The sequence below is a fragment of the Melospiza melodia genome, chromosome 9, assembly GCF_035770615.1.
Source record: "Melospiza melodia melodia isolate bMelMel2 chromosome 9, bMelMel2.pri, whole genome shotgun sequence".
In the NCBI taxonomy this organism is placed as follows: domain Eukaryota; kingdom Metazoa; phylum Chordata; class Aves; order Passeriformes; family Passerellidae; genus Melospiza; species Melospiza melodia.
Genome location: NC_086202.1, coordinates 26663441 through 26676372, shown reverse-complemented (window position 1 = coordinate 26676372; position 12932 = coordinate 26663441). Strand labels below are relative to the sequence as shown.

The 12932-nt window shown below is 35.5% G+C and overlaps 1 protein-coding gene across 3 annotated transcripts in view; it reads left to right on the top strand.

Annotated features, from left to right (window-relative positions):
• Positions 1–11908, top strand: part of BMPR1A (bone morphogenetic protein receptor type 1A) — a 73832-nt gene extending 61924 nt beyond the window's left edge. For all 3 annotated transcript variants that reach the window (XM_063163972.1, XM_063163973.1, XM_063163974.1), the window contains 9 exons: positions 752–854; positions 1303–1402; positions 2182–2281; positions 3090–3234; positions 4076–4268; positions 4636–4933; positions 5419–5594; positions 6100–6230; positions 7279–11908. In XM_063163972.1, coding sequence (XP_063020042.1) covers positions 752–854; positions 1303–1402; positions 2182–2281; positions 3090–3234; positions 4076–4268; positions 4636–4933; positions 5419–5594; positions 6100–6230; positions 7279–7404 — 1372 coding nt within the window. In that variant the 3' untranslated portion in view covers positions 7405–11908. The remainder of the gene's footprint in view (positions 1–751; positions 855–1302; positions 1403–2181; positions 2282–3089; positions 3235–4075; positions 4269–4635; positions 4934–5418; positions 5595–6099; positions 6231–7278) is intronic.
• Positions 11909–12932: the final 1024 nt, after the last annotated feature.

Sequence of the window (12932 nt, the reverse complement as noted above, 5' to 3'; positions counted from 1 at the left end):
AAAACCTGTGGACATGTAGAGACAGGAGGGAAGTTTTATCTTTGACAGGTATAAGAATCCTAACAGACTCATGCATGGGTTATATGCTTGCTTAAGGTGGGTTTTTTCATGTTTTGAAACGTCCTTGTTTTTCTTTTTTTTTCTCTCCATTTGCAATTCCGTGTTCAAGGCTCTTCTGTTTTCTTCCTTAGGAATTAATATACACAGTTGAAAACATATTTCTTGCTCCTGTACTTTGAGTCTTCACTTTAACATAGGTTTCAGTTTCTCTAAGGTGTCACTTGGCAGTTTCTGTGGAACCCAAGGAGGTAGAATAAACACTGCTCTCTTTTTTAATGTAAACACAGGCAGTAACTTACAAACAGTTTTGAACTGAGAAAATGTTCCAGTATTTTGTCTTCCAAGCCTCTTGGTATTTTTATTGGTTTTTAATGCCCTCTAGTGTGTGCACTGTGTATATGCCTTACTAATTTTTGTCTGACCTAGCAACTGATCAGCCATTGTGCTGATAATAAATCTATCAGTTAAAAACACACAGTGTCTACATGCAGGGTACCTTATGGCATTATGCTTTCCACATCTGCATTTCTTTGAATGAGTGTAAATAGATTTTTGGCAAACAAAATTATTTCTAAATTTGTTTTCCTTAGTATCTGTGTTGAGAGGAATTCTTAATGGGTTCATGGTCAACTAATGCTGAATATTAAATGACAGACATTCTGGTAAAGCACACGTGATATGTTTCTTGCAGAACTAATGGGCATTGCTTTGCTATCATTGAGGAGGATGAACATGGAGAACCCACACTTGCTTCTGGCTGCATGAAGTATGAAGGTTCAGACTTCCAGTGCAAGGTGAAAAAATGAGATTTATACCAGAGCCATACTTCTATTTCATTTTTGTGCCACTCCTTTTTTTTGGTCTAGGAGCAGTATTTATTTAACTGGTTAAATAAATACGGTTAACTGGTATTGGTTAACTGGTATATGGTTAACTGGTTTTGACTAAGCTCAAGACTTTTCCCATGTATGAAATAGCAACTTAAGTAGAAACCATCTGTTTCTGTGCAACAATTGAAAAACGTCTCATGAAATATAAAAAAATGCAAGATGAAATGTAGGCTCAGAGATGAGATGCTGTCTGTCTGCCACTGCAGAGTGATCTCACACATTAAATGGTGTGGTTGAAGTCCTTTTAAATAAAATAGCTTACACTTTTGTCTGTGCTGTGTTGTAGCTGTAGTATCTCCTGTCCCTGTTTTAGCTTTGAAATCTGAGTGTTCATTAAATTCTCCTTCGACAGGACTCACCTAAAGCGCAGCTGCGCCGAACGATTGAGTGCTGCCGCACTGATTTCTGCAATCAGGATTTGCAACCAACATTGCCCCCTCTTGATAGCACAGGTAAACACCTCCTTATGTTCACACTGCTGAGAAGTGCTGTGTAGGTTCTGTTCCTTATCAACAGTAGAAATAAGGGAAAATGTAATTACAGTATTGCACAAATCTGGGTTTTGCCTTACTCAGTAATTTTTATATGAAGATCTGTACTTCTCTTCCTTTTCTATTGTCAGTTTTCCTTTTTTGACACTTTCACGTTAATCTTTTCCTCAATCAGTCACTCATGGCATTTTTGTTCTTGTTCTTAGTGCGTTCATTTCTTGACTGCATGTGATCTTCTGTTTTTATTCTGTTTCCACAGTCTGATCTCTTTTTAAAATGTTTTTCTTAATCTCTGCTGTGCTTTTACCATTATGAATGCCATCATAAAAAAACCTATTCAGACCTTGTTAACACCTATTCATTGCAAATTCATTCTCTTCTTTCTGTTGTTCCCAGTGAAAATAGTTTGTTTTCATGTGCTTACTCATTCGTTGCTAGGCAAGTTGTACTGGTCTAACTGTTGCTTTATATCTTCTCTAAATCCTTTATTTCTTTTCTAACAAGCTAGCAAGACTCAACCAAGACCAACAACTCCAAAATCTCAAGCTGAATTTTTTTTTTGTCGTCCAAATGAATTTATCTTTGCTTTTGTGGTATAAATACTTACTTTGATATACAATATATGAAACCATACCTAAATAAACTGTTTACAATATATGTTTAATTAATAGACTTTGGAAACTCTCTTTTTTTTCCTTTCTATTTTTTTTCTTCCTTTTTTTTCTTTTTTTGTCAAATAGATGGACTTTTTGATGGCAGCATTCGTTGGATGGCAGTGTTGATTTCTATGGCAGTCTGCATAATTGTCATGGTCATCTTACTTAGCTGCTTTTGTTACAAGTAAGAAAGCACTTTCTTTATTGGAAGCATTTTTAATTTTGCAAATCAGCGTAAACAGAACAGTTATTTTGCTAATGTACTGAGTTATAATCATATGTAGATTGGAAACAGTTATAACCTAATTTCACATTTCTGTGGGTAGCAGTTTCCATCACTAGGTAAAATGAAATGTTCACAGCAGGGAATTTAAGTGAGTTTGATCCTTTCCTCTGGGTACAAAGTATTTACAGTTTTGCAAGCTACACATAACTTCAATGCTAAAGCAGCTGGTAAACAGGAGTATCATCCTGGTCATTATGCTTTTGGGTCTTCAGTCACTTTCAATAGCTAAATTTCATCTGCTTCTGAGATTTTCTGCTGAGTTTCAAAACTAATTGTCCAGCTGAGCTAAGGCAGTTCATTCAGGTGCTTCTGTTAGCACCAGCCCTGTGCTGGAGGTGATCAGTGTTCTAGAAGTTTCCAAGGCTTGTGTCAGCCTCAGCTGCTGTGGTTCAAGGTTCTGTCTGTTCATTTATCTCAAAATCAGCCATGTTGTGCTGGTAACTGTGGCTGAGAGTTGAGTATTAAAAATGGTGGGTTTCCCCCTCGCTGATAATCAGCTGACAAACCTGTACATGCATTACAAAAGCTTCTTAACATTAGAAAGCTATATAAGTTACATTTCAGGAAAAGAAAAAATACAGTAACATCTGCTTCTCTGTTTTTTCTTTTGAGAAGGTGTGAATATTTAAATAGCTCCTTTCCTAGATCAGTTTGTTACATATTTTGAGTGTTTTGGAGTTCATCTTAGCTTGTGTTACTTTTGCAGACATTACTGTAAGTCGATGGCAAAGAGGCACTGTTATAATCGTGACCTGGAACAAGATGAAGCATTTATTCCAGCTGGGGAGTCATTAAAAGACCTTATTGACCAGTCACAGAGTTCTGGGAGTGGATCAGGACTGCCACTGTTGGTTAGTCATACACTTGAGATTTTTCTTCACTGAATTTCTCTCCGTCACATACAAAGTTTGGTTTGGATCTAATGCCTAGAAGAAAGCTGTTTGTTCATACAAAATGCTGATTATTTTATAGGCCATTATGATGACAGTGAAGTACAAACTGAACATGTTTAAAGCCCATCTTCACATAGTTAATTAAAGTTAAGTGTCAGATATGTTAAAAAAATCTGTTGGCATCAGCAGAATTCCAAGAAACCTTAGAGCCTACAGCTATTAGGATAAAAATACAAGAAATGGCTAATACAGGTATCAAATTGAGTGAACTCAGAGATTTTTCTTTCTTAGTATCAACTGACCATTAAAATAGAAAAGCCAGAGAGGGACTTCTTACAAGGGCATGTAGACACAGGACAAGGGGAAATGGCTTTAAACTGAGAGTAGGTTTAGATGGGATATTAGAAAGAAATTCTTCACTGAGGATGTTGAGGCACTGGAACAGAAGCTGTGAATGCTCCATCCCTGGCAGTGTTCAAGTCCAGTCTGGATGGGGATTTAAGCAACCTGTTCTAGTGGAAGGTGTCCCCACCCATGACAGAGGAGTTGGAAGTAGATGATCTTTAGGATCCTTTTCAACTCAAACCTTTTGTGATAATTATTCATAATTTTGTTCCTTCACCATCCTATATAATACTGGCATAAAAATCAGCCAGTGAGACAGATGACTATTTATAAATCAGAAATAAAATGGAAGAGAACATAACCTTCAGTTAGAAGTTGAGATGACTTAAATAGTTTTGGGGTTTTTTTTATACCTTGGAGGCAGCAATAATGAGTCCAATTTTTTTTTTCTTAGGTTCAGCGCACTATTGCCAAACAAATTCAGATGGTGAGGCAAGTTGGAAAAGGACGATATGGTGAAGTGTGGATGGGCAAATGGAGGGGTGAAAAAGTGGCAGTCAAAGTGTTTTTCACCACAGAAGAAGCCAGCTGGTTCAGAGAAACAGAGATTTACCAAACTGTTCTCATGAGACATGAAAACATCCTAGGTAAGGCAGCAGAACATTGCTCTGCCACTACAGGGTGCAGGAGGAGCTCTTACTGGGTGGCTTGAGGGGTCTTCTGTGGAATCACCTGATGGATTATTCCCTTATTATGCTCTAATGAAATGTTACTCAAAGTGTAGAATTTTGCTGCTTTTGGTTGGAAATATGTCTGCAGTCTCTTTGCTGGAAGGCTGGACTGGTAGCCTCACATAGAGTTAGAATCAGAGGTTCTACATGATTAGTTTTCATAAGGACAACATGTATTTTCTGCTACAGTACAAGAAAATACAGCTTTAGGAATTAGCACTAAATCTACTACACAAAAATTTTATGTACAAATAAATTGTAACTTTGTTTATACATTTCATAGGTTTCATAGCAGCAGATATTAAAGGCACTGGCTCCTGGACGCAGCTTTACTTGATCACAGATTACCATGAAAATGGATCATTGTATGATTTTCTGAAGTGCACTACTCTGGACAACAGGGCTCTGCTCAAACTGGCCTATTCTGCTGCTTGTGGCCTGTGCCACCTGCACACAGAAATCTATGGGACACAAGGCAAGCCTGCAATTGCACACAGGGACCTGAAGAGTAAAAACATCTTGATAAAGAAAAATGGAACCTGCTGCATTGCAGACTTGGGTCTTGCAGTCAAGTTTAACAGGTAATAAATCCTCTGTCATGGGAAAACTTTCATGCCATTTTTTTATTTCATGCACCAGATACCCAGTTTGAAAAGGCAGATGGAATCATTTGGTTGTTTGCTTTCAGGGTTTTTTTTTTCAATTTTGAGGGTAAAATGTAGTTCTTGAAAGCTGGTAAACATCACAATAAAAATAGGTTGTTAAGAAACAATGAAAATACTTACGGAAAAGAAAAGTTTTGTGGAGTAAATGAACACTAACTTTTTTATTCAAAACTAGCCTTTCGTAGTAATTGCAATCATGTAAATTCTTCATAGAAAAATTGAACAGCATATAGGTAGTTGAAACTTAATTGAAGATGTGATACTTTGATAATATTATTAAATACTTTTATTAGTTTAAGCTCTGTGGAGATAGAGACTTGTCTTTTTAGTGGCTGTGCCATACAGGATTTCATACCTTGTAACAGTCTACAGTTCAGTAACTTGCTAATGTTTTCATCTAGTGACACCAATGAAGTTGACGTTCCCTTGAACACCAGAGTGGGAACGAAACGTTACATGGCTCCAGAAGTCCTGGATGAAAGCCTGAATAAAAACCATTTCCAGCCATACATCATGGCTGACATCTACAGTTTTGGGCTGATCATCTGGGAAATGGCTCGGCGCTGTGTCACAGGAGGTAAACTTTTCAATATTCTGTGTAAAATCTACCAGGCCCTTCCCTCACTCTAGCAGTGCTTCACCAGGAAATAATATAATTAGCTTGCTGTGTCTTTGGGCTTGTATTCCTTAAAAGCAGTAGTAATATTCTGACAAATATTTTTGTGACTCATCCTGGCTTTTTTTTTACTCTTCTTTTGTATCCTTATGCATCTTCACCTGTATTCTTCCATCTTATTTATCTATGTGCTTCTTTGTAGCATGAAGTAAATTAGAAAAAGCTAAAGCTAACATTTGGTATCAAAATCAAAGGCGTTACAAGGAATTATCACAGCTACTAAAGTTAATAATCATAATATTGGAGCTTTTATGCTAAATTGTTGTTGTAGTGAAATTTTCAGATTTTTACCGCAGTAAAACAGCATGGCAGAAAGTTAGTTTTTGTTCCTAGCTAAAGAAATCCAAGAGTAGATATGTAGATTTATTTATTTTACTTGTTCTTCATCTTTCACAATGATCTCCAGGTATTGTTGAAGAGTACCAGTTGCCATATTATGACATGGTGCCAAATGATCCATCCTATGAGGACATGAGAGAAGTGGTGTGTGTCAAACGCCTGCGCCCAGTGGTATCGAACAGGTGGAACAGCGATGAAGTGAGTGTGCTCAGAGGAAAATTGTTCATTAATATGGGGTGGCATTTTAGTTTAATAAATACTAAAATGTTGTAAAGTAGGACTGCATTCCCATATTTTGATACTTTGAAAACCTCATAGCAATAATAGGAGAAAGACATGCTTGAGATCAATTCAAAATACTGTACTTTTTAATGTATCTTTTCAGCAGTCTGAGGGGAAGGTACCCTTAAGCAGCATGCAAGTATGTGAATACTGCTCTACTTGACATCATGTATTTTAGATAGTGAAATATATTCAGAGTTTAATTGGAGCTAAAACTTAAAATAATTTAAAATTCATTTTATTAGTCTTAATAGATATAGCTTATTGATTTGTGGCATAAGATATTTCATGAAAGGTAAAGCAGTTCCTTTGTGGAATTCCTCTTCCCTTTTTTCCTTTTTTACTGTTACATCCCAGGACAATTAGGGATAAAACTAAATACTCTCATTTATTTGTGTTTTTGAAGGGCCACAGCTTGAACACAGTAAAAAAGACATAACTATTTCACATAGCAAATTAAATATGTCATATCCATTCTTCCCCAAGTCCCTGACTTCTATGAATTCCCAGTTTTGACCTTTTTTTTTTTTGACTGCTGAAAGAACTTTTGTCCCACCTTCATTTTCCCTTGAAGAATTATCTATGGTTTTGCAGCCATATATGTGGAGTTATTTCTGTTTATTGCTGCCATATTTGTATCACTGTACTTGAAGTTCTGGTAATGCATCATTGAGAAAATCAACACTTCCATTAGTCCCAGCTACCATAATACTAGGCAGTGAGGGGGTGGGATAAGAAAGATTGGCATGTGGATGTTGGGTTTGGGGTGTTTTGGGGTTTTTTCCTTCAGTAGATCTCTTTATAATAGTTTTCTACCAACAATTTTGCAGAAAATTTGGAAGTTGCATGTTTTTGAACTTGAAAGTTCTATAAATAGAGCTTGACAGCGAAGCAGAATTATAACTTTGGATGTAACAGTTGTTTCAATAGCATGCCTTTGTTTTTTCTTTGTTTTTTTCTGCAGTGTTTAAGAGCAATATTGAAGTTGATGTCTGAGTGCTGGGCTCATAATCCTGCCTCAAGGCTCACTGCCTTGAGGATCAAGAAGACGCTTGCCAAGATGGTGGAATCACAAGATGTAAAGATTTGACATAGGAAATTGACTTTGGAGAGCAAAGCTGGACTCCCTAGATCTTTTCACTCAAACGTGGGTGAGGAAGATAAAAACAGAGAAGAGGAAATAACTGAGATTCAGTATATTTTCTCAGCACACTTCTACAGGCTGCTAATGAAATCTTTCAGTACTTCATAGACCATGATGCTGAGAGCCTCTATACACTACGTGCTACATATATGGACAGCCTTGAGAAAATACACGTTTGGTTTTGGTTTGAGCTGCATTGAGACTTCAATCATACTTAGTGAGTCTCCAGTAAAACTCTGGGTACTGAATTGAATGTTCAGATTACAGTGCTTTCTGTGAAAGCCTAACAAGCTATATGGATTCAACAGAGATGGAGAATATAAGCTTTTTTTTTTTTGCCTTCTACCTGATAAAACCTAGTCAATCCATACCAAGTTCTGGTGAAACAGCCTGTAGGTTATTAATCTGTTTGTGATACTACTCAGTTTAACAGTTCTTTATGCCTTTATGTGTGTGCCAGGATTATTTTGCTGTCATTTGGAATATATAAGAAACCATTTAAATGAACAAAGTTTTATGGTCAGGGCTCCATGCATTTTGTGGCTCCACAATCAGAGATTTGCTACCGAATCTTTTGCCATTAAGTTATCTTCAGAAATCTCAGTTTTAATTTTTTTTTCTGTTTCTTATTTGGTCTCAAGGAGAACTGCAAAAATGTGAACCATTAAGTAATTAAGAAATGGCTACCTGAATCTGTAAGGAGCTTAAAACAATCTCTTCTAGAGATGTAGGCTGCTTTGGTCATCTCACTTGCAGTCTAGAGAGAGCTTCATAATTGGATCCCTGATATGTGACATATTTTTTTCACAGTGCCACATGCAATCAGCATTTTTGCCATAGAATACTTTACATCTTAGCAGAAAGACTGATGGTGATGTGTTTTGCCTTCCTGCTGTATTGGGACTCTGATAGGTGTCTGTCAGGCTCTGTCTTCCCATGAAGGAAGGGATTTGTCAGCTCTACCATGTGCTCTTTCATCATTTGACAAAACTAGGCAGAAGGTGAGTTTTTAAAGGCTTGAGAGCAAGTCTGGTCTACAGACACAAAAGAGGGAAGGCAGGAAGCTCTGGGTGTTCTGAAGATCAGAGAAAGCAGTAAAGGGTCAAGACCAGGAGAAGTGAGTACGTGAACTGTTGAAGATCAGATCCACAGCGTGCAGAAGATTTGGAGCTGGGTTGCTCTGATTTAGACACAGGAGGCCACATCTGTGGGCCACTTAGTGGAAGTCAAGATTTGAGACAAGTTAAATCAGTGGGTGTTGCAAGTTCTAGTTGAGTTTGGGAGGAATAGCATTGAAATTAAATCATGAAGTTACAGTAAGTTAGCACAATTGTAAAACTTGTTTTTATTGTGCCAACTGTTAAATCTGCATGAGAATCTGAAGTTCCGCCATTTTCACCACTGACCCACACAAGGTGTATAGAAGCCAGAACCCTCCGTGAGGTTACTGTAAAGTAGAATTATTGATTTATAACTCCTTTGGCACTTCTACTTGGAAGTTAGAAAATAGTAGCATAACTCAAGTTGAAGCTTCAAAGCATGAATCGTCTGAAGATTGAACACACAGTATTGGAACCATTGAGTCTATTTGATAATTTAAGTGCCTATAATTTTGTACTGTAAATCTTGTTCTAGATAACTTTAAAAAGGGAAATTATTTATACAGTGTGTTTTGTGCTTTAGTAAAAAAAAAAAAAAACTATAAATACCTAGTCCTAGGTACATCTGTACAATTAGATATATGCACACACACACGCCATAGTTGAGATTTGAAGAAAAAAGTTAAGAATACCAGAATTGATGAAATTGTTAAAACTTCAGATTGATTTATGCCAGATTATTTGTTGTCTTAAAATATTTGCATAGAGAATGTTTTGATGTGTTTAAATTTCCCTTGAAAATACAACTGATACAAAGCAATGTAACACAGAAGTCATGTGATTTGTGTACAATTACAACCTTTTAGCATGTTACCTTTTTGTTTTAATCCTGTAGTTCCCATAATGTAAATGGTCAGGCAAAAGATTGCAGTATTTTTATTTTCTATCGTGATGTACAGACTTTATTTAACAGTTCTACATATTTTATAGAAAACTAGCTATTTCAAGGGACTTTTTTTTTTTTAATAAAGTCATTACTTTTGTTTAGTAATGCCTTTAAGTATTAATATGTATTCTGGCTGAGAAGTTCATAGGTATGTCAACTTTAACTTATTTGAAAACAGCAAGAGATTTATGATATTGTGCCACAATCCTCATGATAAAGGGCTCTTAAAAAAAAGTTTCTCCGTCCATTGCCAAGAAATTTATGATGATTTTCAAATTGTTAATCATGTCTTCGCACATAATTTTTGCACAGGTAGTTGGAAAATTTTTGGTATAAGCCAAAAAAAGTAAGGGATAAGCTTTTGCGTTTTCTTCTCTAGAATTTTTATCAATAAGAAGGAAAAAAATGTTTATGTAGGTACCCTGCTAGCTTAAACTTTCAGAGCATGAAGATCTGTCTAAATTAACCCCATCCTATGTAGAATATTGTGTCATTTCTTTTAGAATTTGCCACATCATCATTTGATGTAAACATGTTTTGTGAATTTTTTTAGTTCATTTTTTCTAGCTCTTCAGGAAGCCCCTTTTGGAAGTATGAATTTCAATAATTTGTAAATTCTCACTTATTTTCTTTTCCATTGTTAAGTATTGCAAGGCAGCAATAGGATGGTTAGACACCTTAAGACCTAAATTGATTTTCAAGTTTACTTTTAACATAGAGGGAGCCTACTGCTGCAAAGAGGATTTTTTTGAGAGGGAAAAAAATCTTTTTTGCCTTAAACCTAATTTATCAGCACTTCAGTTACTCTGTTCATACTCAAGTGTATCATGCATGTGTAGTTCTTGCTGTGCTGAACAGCAGCTGCCTTGATTCTGATGCTCAACAAAACATTAACACTAAAGAATGTCTATACTGATACTTAATCATTTTGGGGAAAAAATGTGCTCTAAGCCAGCCCATTAATTTTTACCTAACTAAGTATAATTAATGCAGACTCCAAAGGTAAGCAGTTGCTTTATGCAATCCTGTAGTGTTCAGAGGAAGCCTTTAAGTTCAGAGAGGGTAATGAGATTCTTCTGTTGGACTATGATTAATCTCATTTTTGGAGGTCAAAATTTTAAGCATTTGTCATTTGAAAAAATGCCCTCCAGAACTGGCAGATGTGGTTGGTTTTTTTGTTTGGTTGATTTTTGGTTGTTTTTTTTTAAATACAAAAATCAAATGTGTGGAAAATACCTTGAGAATACCAAGACTGTGCCTTGGAAGTTCTTAAACACTCAAATGGAGGGATTTTTGTGTTTATTGAACCTGTTCCATGTGATTTTATATGGAAATAATTGGAGTTACTTCATTTGTTACAGCACCTAAAAGGAACGTTTTTGTGTTCCTGGTTAACTTGTAAATTCCACCAGAAATGTGGTATTCCTATAGAAAAAATTTGGCTTACATTCTGAGTTTATTCTGAATTTTACTTAATATAATTTTTCCTCAAGAAACAGTTTTCCCAATATCCATAATTTCTTATGAATTGTTTTCTTTATTAGCCTTTTTTGAGGTCTTGAATGAAATGTAAAATTAATATTTTAACTTACCTCCATAATAGTCTAGAATCAAATTTTAGATCTTGATCTAAATGACCATTTGAATGTGTTTAAAAAACAAATAATTTGGATACATTTCAACTACTCTGTCTTAACAGACTGTATTTTAATGGTCTAAAAGTGTTTGAAATGCAGAGATATAAAGTTAATAAACATTCTTTTGCTATTGCAGATATTTTTAAAGGGAAGTTACATGCTCATCTTCTGTGAAATGTTAGAATGATTTAGCCTTTGCTCCCTCTCCTGACAGTGCCTCTGAGTTAAATCTTCATCCTGTGCCCACAGTCTTTATTCCTAGTAGGGGTGATGTCTAAAAGCAGCTGGCAGTGTTTCACAGTCCAGTCCTTATGGAACCATGGTGCTCAGCCTTGGTTGTACAGCAGAAGTAGAGGGCACATTACTTCTGTTTTTTTGACAAATCTAATGTAATTGTTGCTTTGTGATATTTTACTGTTTAATGCAATTATAGAAGCCCACATCATGTAGTGACATTTGTGCTCCGACATGACATGCCCAAAATGAAATGTACTATATTGTATACAAGAAAAATAAATAACATTGTAGTTAACCTGGAGAAGATGTAAATAAAATATGAAAGAAGAGTGGAACAAGACAAATGGTCACACTCTTGTGTGTGTTATATGCCAGAAGTGTAGAATACTACTTTAAAAATGTAACACACTAATGTATTTTGTACAGCATCTGCTTTAGAAGGTGCCTTATTGAGTTTACCATGAATTGCTTGTTCTGTACACAGATTATGTCCAATGTATCATTTTTAAGTAAATAACCTTATTTTAGTACACATTAGTAATGTGTTTTGTTACTATAAGATTTTGCCTTAAAAATGTAACGACTTGGAAATCCTAATACTGTAACTAAATAATTCCCTACTTTTTCATACCTCGTTTATGGTTTTTTCCCCCACAGTCTCTGAATAAGTTGTTAATTATTACTTTTATTGTTCAATGATATTGAAAATTATTTGGTGCTAAGTTCACGCTCTTTATTCCTTGCACAATATTTAAATTTGGGTGCAACAGTAAAAAACGTTTCCTTCTCCTGATTTTTATCCCTGTGTTACATCAAAGCCAAATACAAGTCAAAATCAAATAATACTTTTATTTGAACACATGCAGGTTCCCTACATGTTGGTTTCATCCATATAAATTTGCCTCAAGTTTACCAGGTAAAAACAGAAAAAGTAAAGGGATGGGGAATTTTGTAATTGCTTTTTGTTCCCTTCATGTACAACCTTCTTTTTTGTGTAATAGTATCCAAATTAAGATATTTGAGTTTAATATGCGGATGTACTGCTTGTTGCAAAAATATGCAGGTGCTTCTGTATATCCTGCTAAATTTGCTCTGGTTTTTCTGATTCAAGCAAATGAAGACCAGTCAAGGGGATATCTCACCTGTGAGAACCATGAAGAGAGTGTCAGAATTTGTTTTCTCATTGCAGAAATGTAACAGCTTCTACTCCCCGTAGAGTCCACCTTTAGTTTACAAGGAGAAAGAAGTAAGATCAGTTTCTGTTCTCTTTTTGCATTTAATCAGGAAAAATATTAGATTTAAATACCTATTTTTTACAGTAGCTAGAAAGATTTTATATCTGAACATCCTAAAAACTGTTACCAATATATTATAATTATAAGCCTTAGTTTGTTTTCCCCATACAATCAAGTGTTAAATTCTTGCAGTATAGTTCTGGAAAGTGCTGTGGAAAGATCAGCAATGTAGTTTCAACTTTCCTGTCCTTAACACATAATACCAGGAAATTAGACTGCACAAAGATTTGGTCTCCTTAAATTAGTATCTTGGCAAAGC